At 35.3% G+C, this 18,618-nt stretch overlaps 8 protein-coding genes across 8 annotated transcripts; 4 read left to right on the top strand and 4 right to left on the bottom strand. All coding sequences in view use genetic code 12, as the record gives it.

Annotated features, from left to right (window-relative positions):
- Positions 1-766: 766 nt before the first annotated feature.
- CORT_0A12030 (hypothetical protein) lies at positions 767-2,020 on the top strand (the record flags this gene model as incomplete). The annotated part of the gene is made up of 1 exon (XM_003866978.1): positions 767-2,020. The coding sequence occupies one exon, from the start codon at positions 767-769 to the stop codon at positions 2,018-2,020; it is 1,254 nt and encodes a 417-aa protein (XP_003867026.1).
- A 1,178-nt stretch (positions 2,021-3,198) lies between these two features.
- Positions 3,199-4,479, top strand: CORT_0A12020 (Lys22 hypothetical proteinomocitrate synthase; the record flags this gene model as incomplete). Its single annotated transcript, XM_003866977.1, has 1 exon — positions 3,199-4,479. The coding sequence occupies one exon, from the start codon at positions 3,199-3,201 to the stop codon at positions 4,477-4,479; it is 1,281 nt and encodes a 426-aa protein (XP_003867025.1).
- Positions 4,480-4,737: 258 nt separating this feature from the next.
- Positions 4,738-5,697, bottom strand: CORT_0A12010 (Chs7 protein; the record flags this gene model as incomplete). Its single annotated transcript, XM_003866976.1, has 1 exon — positions 4,738-5,697. The coding sequence occupies one exon, from the start codon at positions 5,695-5,697 to the stop codon at positions 4,738-4,740; it is 960 nt and encodes a 319-aa protein (XP_003867024.1).
- Positions 5,698-6,254: 557 nt separating this feature from the next.
- On the bottom strand, positions 6,255-8,270 carry CORT_0A12000 (Mdm34 transcription factor; the record flags this gene model as incomplete). The annotated part of the gene is made up of 1 exon (XM_003866975.1): positions 6,255-8,270. The coding sequence occupies one exon, from the start codon at positions 8,268-8,270 to the stop codon at positions 6,255-6,257; it is 2,016 nt and encodes a 671-aa protein (XP_003867023.1).
- Positions 8,271-9,327: 1,057 nt separating this feature from the next.
- CORT_0A11990 (hypothetical protein) lies at positions 9,328-9,906 on the top strand (the record flags this gene model as incomplete). The annotated part of the gene is made up of 1 exon (XM_003866974.1): positions 9,328-9,906. One exon carries the CDS (start codon positions 9,328-9,330, stop codon positions 9,904-9,906), a length of 579 nt encoding a protein of 192 aa, XP_003867022.1.
- A 118-nt stretch (positions 9,907-10,024) lies between these two features.
- CORT_0A11980 (Isw1 protein) lies at positions 10,025-13,162 on the bottom strand (the record flags this gene model as incomplete). The annotated part of the gene is made up of 2 exons (XM_003866973.1): positions 10,025-13,087; positions 13,145-13,162. 2 exons carry the CDS (start codon positions 13,160-13,162, stop codon positions 10,025-10,027), a joined length of 3,081 nt encoding a protein of 1,026 aa, XP_003867021.1.
- Positions 13,163-13,728: 566 nt separating this feature from the next.
- On the bottom strand, positions 13,729-15,495 carry CORT_0A11970 (Rme1 protein; the record flags this gene model as incomplete). The annotated part of the gene is made up of 1 exon (XM_003866972.1): positions 13,729-15,495. The coding sequence occupies one exon, from the start codon at positions 15,493-15,495 to the stop codon at positions 13,729-13,731; it is 1,767 nt and encodes a 588-aa protein (XP_003867020.1).
- Positions 15,496-17,674: 2,179 nt separating this feature from the next.
- On the top strand, positions 17,675-18,445 carry CORT_0A11960 (hypothetical protein; the record flags this gene model as incomplete). Its single annotated transcript, XM_003866971.1, has 1 exon — positions 17,675-18,445. The coding sequence occupies one exon, from the start codon at positions 17,675-17,677 to the stop codon at positions 18,443-18,445; it is 771 nt and encodes a 256-aa protein (XP_003867019.1).
- Between the last annotated feature and the right edge of the window lie 173 nt (positions 18,446-18,618).

Below are 18,618 nucleotides of genomic sequence, written 5' to 3'. Positions count from 1 at the left end.
ATTGCTTCACGTGCGTATCATTACTCAATTAGGAAGTCAAAAGATTAAAATTTATTTTATTTTTCTTTTTTTTTTTCTTCCGTTTGGTTTTATTACTATGACCTGTTGGAAGTGATTGACTCATCAAACAAAAATCCATCAATCAAATTGAAATCCCAGACTACAAAACTATTCAGCAAATACCAATTCCAATAAGTATTTACAAACATCAAATCAACAGACAAACAAAGTTCAAACTTAACCGACAACGTTATTTCACGAGAGAAGACTACAACGCAACAAAAGTAATCTTCATCAACAAATTAGCCAGTGTATCAATTCCAATATATATATATATCTACTAATAAGCCAACAAAAAGGTTTGTTTCAACAGTGTTTTCCATTTCCATATAGTAACTAATTTTCATCTTTCCTCCATATTTAACACATATATCATGTATTGGATTAATTATTAGACCTACGAGGGTTATATCAGTGTTATTTTTTAATTGTTGAAGGAAAGCAAACAATCAAACGAGTTCTTCAATACTTTTTATATCAACAAGCTTACGTTACATATATATATTGGTTTCAGGTATTAATTTTTACTTCAAAGGGATTAACATAAGGGTTCTTTATCAAAACGGAACCTATTTTTTTAAAGCGGAGACAATCATATTATTTTCAAATTGATTTAAGAGGGCAAAAGTACCATATCCTCGTCTTCCTGTGAATTGATTATTATAAATTATTTAGATTGTGAGAGAGAAAAGACAACTTTTTTACCATGATTAATGACAATAATATTCATAACGATGGTCAATTTGGCACTGCTGCCTCGGGTGTTTGCGGTAGTGGCGAGATTTTGAGAGAGGAAAGAGATGTGGCTGTTGTTACAACTAAGTTCAAGTCACCATCACCGCCACCACAGAAACAGAAACAGCAACAGCCAAATAGTGGCAAAGTAGATATTGATGACCATATTAATTCAATGTCACAGTTTGTTTACTTGGAGGCAGCAGAAGCAGCAGGAAGACAGGAGGATAAGGATGAGAAGATGAAGGTGAACAAAAGAGATCAAGAAGGCGCATCATCACTTGATATCATGTCAGTACAAGACAACGAAGATTTGAACAATGAATTTAATGAATTTATTGATATTCCTAACTTAGTATCCGATAATGATTCAGATGAAGTGATTACCGTGCTGACAAAAAGTGGCGGTTATTGGAATCAACAGAGATCATTACAACCTACTCCGGTGTCCACAACTAATCAAAATGACTCGGTGACATCACCACATCCAGTACAACTTCAACAACAACCACAACAACCACAAAGAACCATTCATCAGCAAGTCCAACATTTGAAGAGACAATCTCAACGTGCTATTGGTGGAGCCAACCCTCATATCAAGCAAAATATCATCAATAGTTTACAGCCTTACTTGAAGACTAACTCTGGCATTTCACCAGAACAATTTAAACATCAACGTACACAATTAATGACTATTATAGTGAAATATGTTGCCACCAAGATCTACAATACATTTCCACCAGAAACTCCCAAGAGAAGAGACTCTTCATCTCCATCTTCACCTACCGCAACAACAGCTCCCAAAACTTCTCAAACAAATGATGAATTACCATTGGATAAATTCTTGTTACTATTGACCAGTAGATTAAGAGTATCATTGACAACTTTCTTAAAGGCAATAATTTACTTATTCAGATATATGGATATCATATACCTTTTGAGATATCTCAACCAAACTAACAATTTTGTCAATTATAATGATATGGGATTTGAATTGAAGAAATTGATTGTGGGATGTTTCAAATTGACAATCATCAAAGAGAATAGAGTATCTCCCAGAAAATTGCAAGTGAATTGGCAACATGTGACTGGGTTGAGTAATCAAGAAATCAATTCAATTGTTAAACAATTGGTGAATCGTATGAATGGGAAATTGAATATTAAAGACGTTGAAGTGGTGAGAATGAAGAATGAGATGTATAGGTTTGTTAACCTTTGCTTATAAAGGAGGAGTGATACTACGTTAACTGCGTTGACTTTAACTTTTTTGTGCTTTTTTTTATATTGATAGTGTGCATGCTTGTATGTGATCTTTGAGAGATTAAATTGATTTTGTATAGTCTTTTGGACCAACGTGGTAAAATGTAGAGAAGTAAGGGTGCTTTGCTTCAAAGAAAAGAGACCACCGATAAAACCCTTACAATGATTTCAAGATGTTGCTCAAATCCAACTACATTGACTCTAGTGCATTTTTACTTCTGCGCCGTAGTATTTTGCGTTTGCGCTATTCTGATAAGGAACCGTCGTGTAGTCAATTTTTCTTTGAAAGTTAAGCACGAATGTGCGACTTAAAATCAGAAATCTCAAGAAACACCAAAGTCACACTTAATACCAGTTGAATTGAACGTGCAGTAAACTTATTTGATGACAAGCAAATCCCTACTTCTATCGAGTGACAACTTGTATCTTGTAAATTATTACAGTAGCTAAAGTGAGTATTAGATTGTATGGATGTCAAAGGCAGGAAGGGGTGAAAATAGCACAAGTTAATAGCGTAGGTACTTATGACCAGTATCGGAAGTTTTCCGTGCAAGTGTGTATCTTGTGCTTAGAGAGTTAAGTGTATATTACCAAGAAAATGTCACATCACGTGCAAAGTCGTATTTTCGTTGTCGTAAATAAAGAAATCCGACACTAAAATTGTAAGAAGAGAGATTATGTATATCTTTTGTATGAGTAATAACATCGATGAGTCATAAAATCAAAAGGCAATTTCTAAATGCGCTACCACACTCCATGAACACAAAAAAGTTTTTTCTTTCTTATCGGCGCGGTTAAGGGAAAGAAACAATTTACTAAAACGGAAAGAAGGTCTAGAATGAGCGATATTGCATTACACATAAGAGGCACACACCTTCTACTTTGAAGTCAATTTTTTACATAGGCCTCATTTGTAGCTTCTCTCTGTCATATTACTCATAATACTTTTTTTTTTGTCTTTTTTCACTGACTAATTCTTTACTTCTTTTGTATTGAATTTTTTTTCACAACCATAAATTATTCCCCAAACGTATATAAGCAACTCAAAATTTTTCACATTTTTCACACCTCCTTTCTTACACTTCTTTCTTCGTTTTACATATACATACATACATACGTTTACTCACATCTATATTTCAAAAAATGTCAGTTTCTTCTAATCCATATGGTCCAAATCCATCAGATTTTCTTTCTAATGTTAACAAATTCGAATTAATTGAAAGTACATTAAGAGAAGGTGAACAATTTGCCAATGCATTCTTTTCTACTGAAAAAAAAATTGAAATTGCTAAAGCCTTAGATGATTTTGGTGTTGATTATATTGAATTAACATCACCAGTTGCTTCTGAACAAAGTAGAAGAGATTGTGAAGCTATTTGTAAATTGGGATTGAAAGCCAAGATTTTGACTCACATTAGATGTCATATGGATGATGCTAGAGTTGCTGTGGAGACTGGTGTTGACGGGGTTGATGTTGTTATTGGAACTTCACAGTTTCTTAGAAAATATTCGCATGGTAAAGATATGAATTATATTGCTCAAAGTGCTATTGAAGTTATTGAATTTGTTAAATCAAAAGGTATAGAGATTCGTTTTTCCAGTGAAGATTCATTTAGATCGGATATTGTTGATTTGTTAAACATTTATCGTACAGTTGATAAAATTGGAGTAAATAGAGTTGGTATTGCTGATACTGTTGGTTGTGCTAACCCCAGACAAGTTTATGAATTGGTTAAGACTTTGAAATCGGTTGTATCTTGTGACATTGAATGTCATTTCCATAATGATACTGGATGTGCTATTGCTAACGCATACACTGCTTTGGAAGCGGGTGCTAAATTGATTGATGTTTCAGTATTGGGTATCGGTGAACGTAATGGTATTACTCCCCTTGGTGCATTAATGGCAAGAATGATTACTGCTGATCGTGATTATGTCTTGTCCAAATATAAATTACATAAATTGAGAGATTTAGAAAATTTGGTTGCTGATGCAGTACAAGTCAATATCCCATTTAACAATCCAATTACTGGATTCTGTGCATTCACCCATAAAGCAGGTATTCATGCTAAAGCCATCTTGGCAAATCCATCAACTTATGAAATTTTAAACCCAAGTGATTTTGGTTTGACCAGGTATATTCATTTTGCCAATAGATTAACTGGATGGAATGCAATTAAATCAAGAGTTGATCAATTGAATTTGAATTTAACCGATGATCAAGTTAAAGAAGTTACATCCAAGATTAAATTGTTGGGAGATGTAAGACAATTGAATATTGACGATGTTGACTCGATAATTAAAGATTTTCATCAAGAACAATCGACTCCTGCTTTGAAACCAACTGATAAAAGTGGAGAACCAGTCGCTTCAGTTGAAGAAGAAGCAAAAGAAGAATCAGAAGCCAAAAGACAAAAAGTTTAAAACTGAGACGCGGATGTCTTGGAGGAGTTATTAGTTATGTATATTTTTCATTCTACATTATTTATACGTTTTAAGATCAAAAAAAAGTTATTTGTTTAGAGTTGGAATAAATGTAGGAGGAGAGTGACTTCTTTGTGAACAGTCATAATAGAATGAATCTACGTATTAACAACCCTTAAAGACAAGAGTATTTCAATAATCCAAAAGAAATCTCAATGTATATATGTAAAGTATCCAAAATATTCAACTCGCTCCTTCTCAATAGAAAACACTAGATGCTCTTTTCTCATCATCATAAAGCACACCAACGCCCCCATTGCTATTAGGACCAAATTCATTAACAACTTGCTCAACATTAGCAACACTAAATTCCAAATCATCATCGGTAATCATATCCCAATACTTGTAAATCATCATGATGGTAAACACATTACATAAACTACCAAAAAATAACCCATCAATATAGTGTGAAGCACCTTGGCATATTTGCATTGAAAATACATAAGTTAGGATTTGTCCGGCAATGAAAAAGAAACATCCTAGAAGGATAGCTCCCATGGCCCACCATGATTTCAAAGCAAAAAACACAAGGATTATTTGTGAAACAACATATGTAGCAAGGAGTATGGCATTCAAGACGTATGATACAACAAACATAGTTGTTGTCTTGCGGAAATCCAATGCAGTGTCCCAATGTTTAAACGTAATCAAACATATAATGAAATTAATAGCAAACCAAATAACAACAACCAGTCTCATAATAAATAATGATTTTCTTGTCCCATCTTCCCAAAATTGAAAACACAATAATCCATTATACAATAAACATACAACAACACCACTAGCAACACCAATTTGCAAACTGACAAAATAAGCATATGTTGCAGAACTAGGTGGCGCAACTCCGCAATCAACAATTAAACTAGAGACAATCAATCCAATTAACAAATACATTAAATTCAACATTTCAGCTCGTCCTATCGCAGTATATTTCGCCCTCATATTGAAAATAATGATTAATATGATGATTAATCCACCAAAATGAACAAAAGCGTTACCAATTTGGAAAATCATCGTGTTGGCCAACTCAACACTACGGGCATAACATTGGGGCACGATACCGCGTTGAAAATGGGATGATTGGTTGACTGCTCCAACTACTGAACATAAAGGTAGCGAGGTCTTGTTGCATATATGATCAAATGAGCCGAATGACATGGGAAGAATTAGTAGTATTTATATGTGTAGGTGTGTAGATGTTTGGGTGTTTTTGGTGTTTAGCTAATGTTTGGTATGTGGAATAGCGAATGGGATTGTAAACGTGTGAGTCTTGGTATTTAGCGAATGTAACTCTTACCTATAAGGGGTAGTTTGAGTATGTGGTATGCAATGTAACTGGATGACAAATATATAAGTCAACTATTAACGTGTTTGACGTACTCTTCTGATTTGATCTGTTTGATCTGTTTGATTTCGATTAATTGATGTTACTCCTTTCGAAATGGAACAGAGAAAAAAAAAAAATTCTCTTTATTACACAAAAATAGAAAATTCTATATTTAACATCACCTGCATATAACTATACCAAATTAGGAATATCAATAACAATCAACCATACTACAGCCTACAAGAGGAGTTTACATCCAATGTCATTCATAAATAATCACTAGGATTAGAATAAATAATCATAAAGTATGTACATGCTATATACCAGAAATAAAAAACGTCACCGAAATCCCATAAGCCCAGCCACTGCTAAATTCCTCTTCAATCAATCAATGATAATAATAAGGTGGTGGAACAGTAGTAAAAATAGGTTGTCCATAAGTGTTATTGAAAATATCCAGTTGTGAAAAGTTACCTGGAGCTGATGCAACACTAGCATAACCATCTTCGCTGGTTCTATCTCTTTTCTTTTCATCAACAGTAACAACATTCACATTTTCATGACTTTGCTTTTTCGGCTCTTTTTGTTTTACGGTCAAAGTCTCTTCTAATCTTTGATTCACTTTGTTTATATCAATATGATTGATCGACTTCTTCTCCTTCAACTTTGGCTCATTTTTGTCAACAACTGCACTAGATCCTCCAACAAGATTGCTATTGGTTCTTCTTATTGGTGATGTACTAATGGTTCGTTGTGGTGCAAAATTGAAATATCCAGTATTTCCTAACCCCACGCCTACACCAGCACCAGCAGTTCCCAACCCCTTGTCATAGATTAATGATGGAGATTGAGTTGATCTTATAACTTCTTGATATATGGCGCTGTTGTTGAAAGACGGATGGTGATGGTGATAGTGATGGTGATGATGGGATTTCTTTGGGGTTGGATGTTCCAAAGAATAAGGTGATTTTTGAACTTGCTGTAATTTAGGACGTTGTGGGAGTTGTTGCTGTTGTTGTTGTTGCATCTCTGGAGTCTTGATCTCATCAATAACTGACTTATTCAGCGGGGTCGTAGTACCAATAGTACGTTCATAATCAATTAAAGTGGAGTTTGAACTGACGGAAGTTGGAGTAATTGGTTCTGATGATAATGACTCTTGGAATCCTTCCGTCTCCTCCTTTTGTTGTTTCTTCTTCTTTCCTCCTAGTTTAATCACTCTCCTCTTTGGTTTAATTGGTGCATCTTTAGCATATTTATAGTAATTATTAGCTTGAATAGAAGAAATATCCTTTAATAGACTATCTTTTTTATTGAATGATTCATCCAATAATATATTAATAGGAATTCCATTATTACCATTGCTGCTTCCACTATTGCTATTATTATGACCACCAGCAATCAAAGCTTGGGGTACTGAACTAATGTATTTCCTGACATCGCTATTATTCACTGACAACGAGTTAAGTAAATTAGGATAATTCTTATCAAATTTATCCATATGACTTCTTTGTATAATATGTTTGAATTTAGGTACTCTCAAACTCATTGTTTCACGAGATTTAAAAAATTCAAGAGTCTTTTGTAGGTGCTTTGTTGAATAAACCAATGAAACATCTTCATCATTTTCCAACATTTTATAAGCTGGAGTGGAAAAAGCCATACTAGCATCGGTGTCACTAGTTTGTGTAGTGGTCGATGTGGTCGGTGTTGCATTAGCTGCTAGTTTACTCTTGAACTCATTCATATGATTATCAAGACTAAGATACTTCAAAGACAATTGATGTATCAAGGTTGGCAAAGTTTCTCTAAACAAATCTCTAATCTGTGATTCAATTTGTTTTTGTAAAAAGTTAGCCAATACTTGAACCGTATCAAAAGTTGAACTAACTTTAATAGAATCCAATGGATCATTTCTAAAAACTAGAGTTAACCCCTTTGATTTGGAAAATACAATAATTCCAATCCCATTAATCTTTATATCTGATAACTTTAGATCTAATGGTATTGCAAATTGTTCATTAGCCATAACAAATTGTGGAGTAACAAATGAATTATCTTCATCATTATACATTTGAACACCTTCATAATTAACTTCAGTTTCCAATGAATTTGAATAATAAATATTCAAAGGGTTTGCTTGTACTTGTGTATGCAAAGTTAAATGGAAATCTCCATGATAATTAATCTTAAATATCCCTCTAAATCGATCTTTATCTAATTCACCAATTTCCAATATTTCAAAATCAGGAGCAACCTTACCAAAATTTAAATCCTTGATGGTGATGTTTGACGCTAGTATATTGGGCGATTTACCTGAATTTAATGCGTTGGTTAGGATGTCTTTAGTCCAGTGTGCGAGGGAATCAGTATCTAGTGAATCCCAATTAACCTTGAATGACATTGTAGTGATAGGATCTTGCTGTTATCAATGTCGCCTTTTTCTATTAATACTTATAGGGGTGTAAAAAATTGAGTGAGTGAATATGTAAATGAGTATAAGTGTATGCGTATCCTGTTACTACAAACAATAGTAATATTTCAACTGTTGAGGTTGATGAATGGAAAGAAAGTGGTGGTGTATATATGTATAGTTTATGATATGATTTCCTCCCTTCTCCTTTCATAAAATTTTTTATTTGTGCATTGTCGTAAAATAAGTTGTCATGACACGCTATTGATCACACCACATATTAAACAATCATGCACACAGGAGAAATACGGAAACAATAAAGTACTAACGCTCCGGAGTTAATATGGACGCACTTAATAGCCAGGATTTTTACCCCATAATTTTTATGAGCGAATAGAATTAAATTGACTGACATAATGTGGAGCACACTCCTTTCTGTGTATGTAATTTGTCCCTTCTCTGCAGTTTGGCTTCTATTTACTTCCCACTTATACCACTTGATTAATAAAAGATAATTGTCAATAGTATATGAAAACCGTTTTGTTCCGATCACACGACCAATAAGATTGCGTAGATTACGAAAATTACATTAACTCATTACATCATATGACTTCCCTCACAAGCCAACACAAAAAAGTGGCTCGGGATTTATAGTCAATTTCCAAGTAATAATCTCCGAAGGTGACAAAACGACTGTCAATCGATATTATGTACTAGTGTTGGCTAAATTCTTTATCAAGGTGAATTCCGTTGATTGTATGAAATGTTAGAGTGTTTAATTAAAAAAGTGACAGTTGGCTTGCTGACCTAAAACAATGTCGTATAAGCTTGAAGTACGACATATATTGATAAATACGACAGGAAAAAATTAAATAATAAAAAAATACATATGACAAGCAAAACAGCACAGAAAAGAGACATACAACGGTTTTCAATCAAAATAAACCATACATCATCGATTGACCACAAGTCATCAATTTACACAACACCACCACACAAGGAAGGAGTGTAAAACTTAAACCATATCAATCCACAACCTCACGGATACATGTCAGGCCCTGCCAATTCCACCACCATCACTGACACCACTGCTACAGCCTCATCCTCAACGCTACGAGACCCATCACCCCAACCATCAATTTACGACTTTTCACTCCCCGACGCTCAAAATAACCTCATCAACTTCACCCAATTTCAAAACAAAGTCCTCCTCATAGTCAATGTCGCAAGTTTATGTGGATTCACCCCACAATACCACGAACTCCAACAACTCTACGCCAAATACCACTCTCAGGGGTTAGAAATCTTGGGTTTCCCATGTAATCAATTTGGTAAACAAGAACCGAAATCTGACAAGAAAATTGCCCAGCATTGTCGACGTGATTTTGGGGTTGAGTTCCTCATTATGAAAAAAATTAAAGTTAATGGGGAAGATCAATCTGACTTGTATCGGTATTTGAAGGATGCAAAAAGTGGAATGTTTGGATTTAAAGGTATACGATGGAATTTTGAAAAGTTTGTTATTGATCGTAAGGGGAATGTTGTTGCTAGATTTGATTCTTGGATTACACCTAAACAATTTGATGGGTTGATTAAACAATTGGTTGATGAAGGTAAAGAAAGCTAACAAGAAAATAATGGAGCTAAAACTATTCAACTTCAAAATAGGACAACTGTATTATACAATGTTAATAATGTTAATAATGTTAATAATAATAATTGTTATAAAGATTACAAACATCTGCTTACTTCCTACTCTTTTTTGAAGCAACAGGAGTAGATTCCTTAGATCTCTTTGTTCCACTAGATCCATTCCCATTGATTTGTTTCTGGACTTCAGGATTAACTTCTTTCAAAACACATCCAAGCAAGGTATTACACCTTCTAGCCAATTCAGTAACGTTCCTGCTCTGCAAGAAGAAATCAAATTGAAACAATGGTGAATCACGTATTGCCTCTTTAATCAAATCATAAACGTTGGGCAGATCAATACCAAATCGGTACATTTGAACAAGTAAGAAACGATCTTCTTCTTCACTATATACTTTTTTGGTATTTGAAGATGGAGGATACTTCAATTTCAATTCCAAAAGCGGATATTGGTACTGAGATAATTTTCTCCTCAATGCCTCCTTTTGGGTTTGTAATTTGATGATCTTTTCCTCCCCTTGTTCAATTTGATTGATATATTTTTCAAACCCTTCAATTTCTTGATACTTGACCCAAAATTGCTTGGCATACTCACGTACTTCTTCTTCGGTCTTATCACCCTGAAACTCCAACGCAATCAATGGGATTGAATTACGCCCATACTTGGCACAACTTGATATAAAATGATAAAAATCTTTTCTATTCCAATTACTGAAGCCCTGTTTCATTAAGTCCAATTTTAATTGTCGTTCTTCTTCAGTTAAAGGACGGGATTGGGCAACTTCTTCTTGTTCTAATTTCTGTTCCAATTCCCTTTGTTTCAAAGTTGATGCATCACCTGCTTTTAAAGGAACTTGGTATTGAATTTGTTTCTTGTAATAATTCTTTTCCAATTCATATAATTCAAACACTTTTGGTGGGAAAAATTGATGATCATATAGATTCAATTGCTTTGGTGGCCTGGGTCCTGATTTGGAAACTGTTTGTTGTGAACGACCACCACCAGTATGCAAAACATCTTTATAGTACATATCAATTGAATAGTTCTCCTTACGTTCTCTCTTCCCTGGGTTGATCCATGCATGTCCAACATTTGTGATCGCTGTGGGTTCCTTCTTTTTGAAATTTTCACCATTCCATTCATAAACACTCTCATCATTAGTGAAATTTTGCAATGCATTTAAATTCAATTTAGCATATTTCTCATTCAACTCTTGGGTCTTTTCTTCTGAATGTTTCAATAACTCATCAATATCCAAATCTTGGCCCTGTTCCCCACCTTGTTCTTGGTCTTGATCTTGTCCCTTTTTGAACACATCAGCAGCTCCAAATTGAATCATATCCAATAACTCATTCTTGGATGCAGCTTTACCACTTTGCTGTCCATCTAAGCCAACAGTATTATTACGACCTTGTTGAATAACCAATTGATCTAACCGCAACTTTTGTGCTGCTCTTTCCAACACTTTTTCTTCAATAGCATTTTCAGTGATAAATCTAAACACTTTAACTTGTTTAGTTTGACCAATTCGATGAGCACGATCCATTGCTTGTAAATCAGCTTGTGGGTTCCAGTCAGAATCAAACAAGATGACAACATCAGCCGTAGTCAAATTGATACCTAACCCACCTGCTCTTGTAGTTAATAAAAACACAAACTTTTCACTGCCAGGTTTATTATATTCATCAATGGCATTAATTCTATCAGCATGCTCTGTTTGTCCATCGATTCGACAATAAGGATACTCTCGGAAATAACAGTAGTCTTCCAAAATATCCAACATTCTGCTCATTTGCGAGAATATCAATACTCTTGAACCTTCAGCTTTAAACTTTTTCAACAATTTATCCAAAATGATCATCTTTTGAGCATTATACACTAAATGCTCATCAGTAGTATATGGAGGTCCAGGTTCTACTCCATCAAATAAATATGGATGATTACAACATTTTCTCAATTGCATGACAATATTGAGTAATCTGGTCTTGGATTCCTTCTTGTTGGCTCCATTTACGGCATCAATATCCTTTTCCAAAATCTTTTGGTACAAATTCTTTTGCATGGTGGTCATTTTGGTGTATATGTTCAATTCCTTTTTTGGCAACAACGATTTCTCAACATCAGCTTTAATTCTTCTCAACAAGAACGGTTTCAAGACTTTATGCAATTGTGAAATCACTTCTCCATCTTCTTCACTAGTTTCATCTTTTTGAAACCATTCATCAAAGGAATCATTGTCAGCAAACACATCGGGTAAGATGAAATTCAATAATGCCCATAATTCACGTAGATTGTTTTGCAATGGAGTACCAGTAATCAACAATCTGTTCTTTGAATGAAACATTCGGATAATCTGTGACAATAAACTTTCTTCATTCTTAATTCTATGTGCTTCATCAATAACAATATATTCCCAATCAAATTTCTTAAACGTCGCTTTTTCTCTGATTACAATCTCATATGAAGCAACAATAACATCAAAATCACAAGTCATGACTCGATTCTTGATCAAATCCGACCTCTCGTCTTTATCACCTTGCAACACCAATACATTAATATCAGGAATCCATCTTTGAAACTCCCTATACCAATTATCCAAAGTCGATTTGGGAGCAATCACCAAATGTGGCCCATTAATCTTGTACATGAATCTTAAATACCCCAAAAATGAAATCGTCTGTAATGTCTTACCCAATCCCATCTCATCGGCCAATATACCGGACAAGTTATTCTCATATAATGAAACTAACCAATTCAAACCTTGGATTTGATAAGGTCTCAATTCACCATTGACATAGCCCGGACTCTCAGTAAACTCAAATGGTTGCTTACTTGAACCTTGCTCTTTCAACAATTCCGCATCTTCTTCCTTCTCCGTTTTCCTTCTCCTCATTGAATCATGACTCGTTGATTTATGTTTGGCTTCCAGATCATGTAGATCATCAACAATTTTACGAAAAAGTGGGTCTTTATTAGCTTTAGCTTCAATGAAATGACGGAATAGCCCAGTTAATCCAAGGAGATATTTGAACCTATTACTAGTCTTTTCAATATCAACTTGTTGTTTTTCCGATTTGGTGAAATATTTACTGGCATTATCCAGAAACACGAGTTGGCTTCTATTTTGAATCACCTCATCAAGCTCCAGTGATGGTGTCTAGTGAGACGTTAGTACCGTGAGACACATTGAACTGCATAGTGCGTTAGTACATACCCCTTCTATTGAGCTCATAGTTGATATCTGTAGCAACGTGTTTATGGTTGATCAGTTCTGTAATGTGTTTTTTTTTTTTTTCGATTCGGTTGTGATTCCAGACGGTGTATGAAATTCTTTTCCGAGACGAACCAATCAACACTGACGTACCAGTCACAAAGTTTGACTTGATAGGTACAACATGAACTTCTTCTAGGCATCAGAGTAACCCATACTAGTAAGTTTGATCAAAAGAGCACTCACTTTCCTAAAAACAGACGCGTAGTATTTTAGAAACACGGTATCTAATTATAAACTTTTCCATCTATGTAATTTTTCAAATAAACCCTTTGAAAACCAATCCAAACTTTTCTTTTAACACCACTAGCAAAGTACAACAATATAGCTCAATACACGTTGCACTTAGGCAATTATTGAAATGAAGAAAACAAATGAAAGTTTCAATGAACCGGTAGCATCGATATATTTTTTCTGTGGTGCGGAATTATTAAGCGGTTTTTTTCTAACCAGAATTGAAATAAAGCCCCGTAAAATGAAACCAAAACAAACTAAAACAAGTGAAGTCAATCCAAACCCACAACCAATTAGTTGGACAACTTTCTTCTTTTTCCCAGTGTGGTACCCACTTTACTATCAGAAACACTTTGATTATCTAACTCACTATCACCGTCATAATTAACCACATATTCATCGTCAACGTTTTCAGCTTCGCCAACAACAACAGCCAACTTTCTTTTGACACCTCCTTTCCGTCTATTCCCATGAACCAAATTGACATGTCTGTTTAGTGAATCACACCGATAAAAAGCTTTACCACATCCAGCCTCATTACAAACAAACAAAATCTTCATTATTTCATCTTCGTATTCGCGACAACTAAACTTAACAAGTCCATTTTTCAAGTGCTCATAATGTACATGATGTTTCAATTCAGCTTTCTTTTTGATACCAAGGAAATACATGGGACACTCTTTCACAGGACAGTTGTACCTTCTTGCACAAGCAAATTTTGAACATGTGAATATATCCAAATTATCAATCAATGTAAAGTAATTTGATTTCAGATCATTCTTGCGTAAAAACTTTTTATCAGATTCAGCCATCTTAACCTTTGTGATGGATGCCTTACTGTATTGGCCAAAGAATGCCTTTTTATAATCTTTTAACCTGGACGCATCAAGCCCTGAGGTGGCAGCATGGTAAAAATCAGATGAGTCACTCCAGGTTGATTTTGGGGAAGTTTCAGTCTTGCAAATGGCAATATCATCGTCCGAATGATTATTCTCATCATGTTCAGAAAAGGGACTAACATTGACAGATATACCAGCATTTGACACTGGAGTAGTTTCAGGAGCCACGGGGATTTCAAATGTATCTGGTGGTGCAGGTGTTGTTGTAAATTTGAACATTGACAATTTGGTCAACTGAGGAGATGATAATCTTGACAACGAGTAGTATTTTGGTGAAGTTGACGGAGGAACTGACATCTCCATTATACAATCATGAAACCCTGAACCTTCTTGTTGATCCAAATTTAAGATGCCCTCATCATCATCGTCAACTGTTTGATTAAACACATCTTGGATGTTTTCAAGTAAACCTCTTTTAAGTTTTAGATGAATTGGTGTTGGTTGCAGGTAATTTATCTTGTTTGGTTGTAATTGCCACGGACATATTGAAAGGGGGCACGTTTCTTGGGTATCATCAATGGAAAATTCATGGCTAATTGCAAATGGTGACATTCGATACAATGTGGGTGTGAATCGCAAGTTTTGTTCAACCAAAGAATATAAGTCATTATCAGTTTGAATCTGATTTAGCTGCGACTGTTCAATTGCCTTATGAGGATTTTGATACAATTTGGAGACAGGTATTGATGAGACCACGGTGTTAGCAGACGATAATGATGATGTACTTGAAGGGTTGCGTGATGTTTCCGGCTTTTGTCCGTTTGATCTATCGTTGGTGTCACATTCGTTGGAAAACTTGAATCCACTACTGTTAGGGGGATAGCTTGTACTTAATTGTGGGCAGTGGTGATTAGCAAACCCAATGGTGACTTTATCAGTCAACCAATCTTTTGCGCCAAAGAGAACACTAACTGGTCTAACATGTGACAATACCGCATCGTCATTAAATTGAGGCTTGGGTGTTTGAGCTAGCATCTCATTCAACAATATGGCGGACTGACAAGTAAAGTTTTGGTCATTACTCACAGATGGTACGCGAACAACAACTTCGTCAATGCTCAAACTCGTAAGTGAGCCGCTTTTCTTTACCGGATGGTATATTGGGTTCTTTTCTTCAACCTTGGCGTGATATGATTGCAATATAGCAGCTAATGGAGACATGATGGCAAGGAACTATGGCTGGTGAAACTATCACGCAACGAGATGTGAACCGGCTTTAAATTAAGCTAAATTTATTCTTGTGGGAGGTTGGTTCTCTTAGTGGTGCATTGTACAAGAGGTAGCAAACTTGGTGGTAATTACGAATGGTGGTTCATAATCGAAACTCCCAGTCCCAGATTGTGGGGTTTGTTGAACATTTATAGCAATAAATTTTTGTGATGTCTGAAACTTGAATGAAGACTGAATAAAAAATTTTTCAGTATATGATTTGTGGAGAAGCCCTGGTGGTATATTGAAAGAAAAGGAATATGGCGCTTGCAGCATCAAACATACGTGGCCCTCTCTACAGAGCGACACCAAAGACATACATTCTAGAGGATATAACAGAAAGGAGGGGATGGTTCTCGTTATTTAAATCTGTGTCGGTTGTAAAGTGTGAATTTTTGTATGTTAGGTGAAATCCGGGGTAAATGGCAAGAGTGGCGTTTGATTTGTCTGCAACGCTTAAAGAGTTATCCGTCTGATTTTAACAAGAAAAAAGGTTGGATAGTGAAACAAGGGGATGTTGTACCAGCAGTCAATTAATGAAAGTATGTTGGGTATATTTATCACCTTGTGAGTTGTCATTGAACTCATTACTAAGTATTATTGTATCAATCATCGGCATTTAAATATAGCACAAAACCACTTTCACATATTTGGGTTTTTGCCAAATATTTCGTATATGCAGATCCACAAGGAGTAGGAAAACCTAGTCTATTGTTGAATCAAGAACAAGTGGAATACAAAACATCCACGCTTCTCCTTAATGTATTGCACAAACAGAATTCGAAAGTAGGAGGTACTTCTTACAATTAACAATAAGATAAGCCAGTCTTCTATCAACATAAGCGTCACTACTGAGTATAATAAATCGATGTTATTCTCTTAAATCATGTGTCTACGTTCTTCCATTTTTTTTCTTGCGTCAATTGGTGACGTATATCATACTTTAACCCCACAAATCAAAATTATTGGTAATGAAATGTAACTGTTCTGAAACTTTATACCATATAGAACCAACTAAATGAGGAGAGCTTTAGCTAAGTCCCAAGCAGTGCAATAGGTGTTCGCAAATGACTTGATTTCTAATCGGGGAAGTGGTGGTCTCAGTTAGATGTTTTTTTCGTAGTCGTCGTGTATTACTTTGCGAGTTTAGGCGGGATCGAAATTGCACCAAACGTTTCAAGCATAATGAGAGGAGGAGAATAATCAAAAAACACATCAGGGTAGAATTGAAGTTGAGTCACGTTTAAACAGACGTAGATGAGTCAAGAGAATAGATAACATATGACATTTGTACTTTTACTCGTAAGTCGTTAAAGCCTCACTAAATGACACAGACCACGACTAATAACACCTCTTAGTTCATTCTTCAAACCACAATCAATTAGTTTAATTCTTTGCAGCTATTAGAAAACCATGTAAGAGATCTTGTAGTTGTTTTTTATAACCTCCTCTCCGCCCCCGTGTTTATTCATCGAGCAATTTTTGTGTCGCGATTCTTTCATAGTTTTCAACTACAAACAAAGCATGGTTGAAAAGCATATAACAATACATGCCAACGAGAACTAATAGGTCATTCAGCATATTGCGATGTCTGTTTCCAATGATATTCAGCTATACTGTCTTACTACTGTTGTAGTATACCAAGTACTAGTTTAGCAACGTGTATGGTGTCGGTGTGAGCAAATTCTTTAAGCTGCAAACGGTCATGATTTATTTTTTAAAAAGCGGAAAGGTGGTTAACAATTGGGGTTTGTGAAATATTGTTGGTGGCATCTCTCTTATGGGTACGACTACAATTCCAAACAGGTCGATAATGTTTCTTTATTTAACTTATTATAGCTTTATTTTATAATTGTTCTTGTGTATGCTTTACAATCACTTTTGAAACTGGATAGTGCTCCAGTTAGTGGCTTGCCCATGTAAGAAATGGTTTGGCTGTGGATATCAAATGTATTATGGTTGTATTCACCTTCACTTACGACCGTTAATGTGGGAGTTCGGATCGGGTAAATTGCGCTCCCTGCTATCATAGACACTCACAAAATTTCGGTGAGGCATCAAGGTTTCTTGTTTTTCTCCAACTGGCCATACACGGTCTCACCAACAGCACTTAGTTTTACTTCTATCAAACATGTGCTATACATCGTTCCCAAGGGTATCTCAGATGAGGAACCTCGATAACAAAACTGCAGATTTGGAGCAGTCCATTAACACTTGTAAAAACTTCAATGAAAAGAACACACCATGTTTAGCTCAGGCCAAGATAACAGATGTCACCAGCAAGATAGGATCAGATGTTGACTTGGAGGCTCAAAAAGACAGACAATTGAAAGACCCTTTACTTGAAGTTGCTGAGCTAATTGTTGCACTGAAATTGAAGAAGTTGAAGTATTTCGAAAGATTGTTCGCATTGTTTGTTATTGCTCTTTGGTTTGCTCGACCGTTGTGGTTGTCACAGTTAGATTTCAAGTACGAGATTCTCGACGAGTATTTGTCCAGATCCACAGGGGTTATTCCATCATTAATACTTTTCCTCTCGCCCCTTTTGAAACTACAGCATTGTATGAATACTACCACACTAAAGAATTTACGAAATGGAGTGAACTTGAACAAACATGACATATGCAATATTGGAAATGGAACCAAATGTTTGTTTGGAACATGGTGGTTTTTGTCAATGTGTTGGTCATTATGGGTGACTTTGTTTTGCCCCACGGCTCTTCTTAATGATCGCAATGGCCCAATTGCTCCAGCCATAGCTGTCACATCAGTTTTTTCCATTTGTTTAATGTGCCACGAGACTTTTATGTCACCAAAAGTCAATCTCAAAGTGTATGAGAATGCAGATGTAGAGAAGTTGCTACAGGGGGTTGTGCAAGGAAAGAGCAAATTTAGGCATTGATTTTAAATTTGTGCAGGATTTTTGTTATGTCGACAAAACCCAATGTGATATTGTTCATATTATAACTTATTTGGATGATTGAAGTCCAACAAGACAAAGAATAGTGTGGTCCTTTATATATTTAGATTGATTGATTCAGATAGGCATCTTTACTAGTACATCATTTTCATTTT

This window comes from Candida orthopsilosis (genome assembly GCF_000315875.1).
Source record: "Candida orthopsilosis Co 90-125, chromosome 1 draft sequence".
NCBI lineage: Eukaryota > Fungi > Ascomycota > Pichiomycetes > Serinales > Debaryomycetaceae > Lodderomyces > Lodderomyces orthopsilosis.
This window is presented reverse-complemented; position numbering and strand designations above follow the sequence as displayed.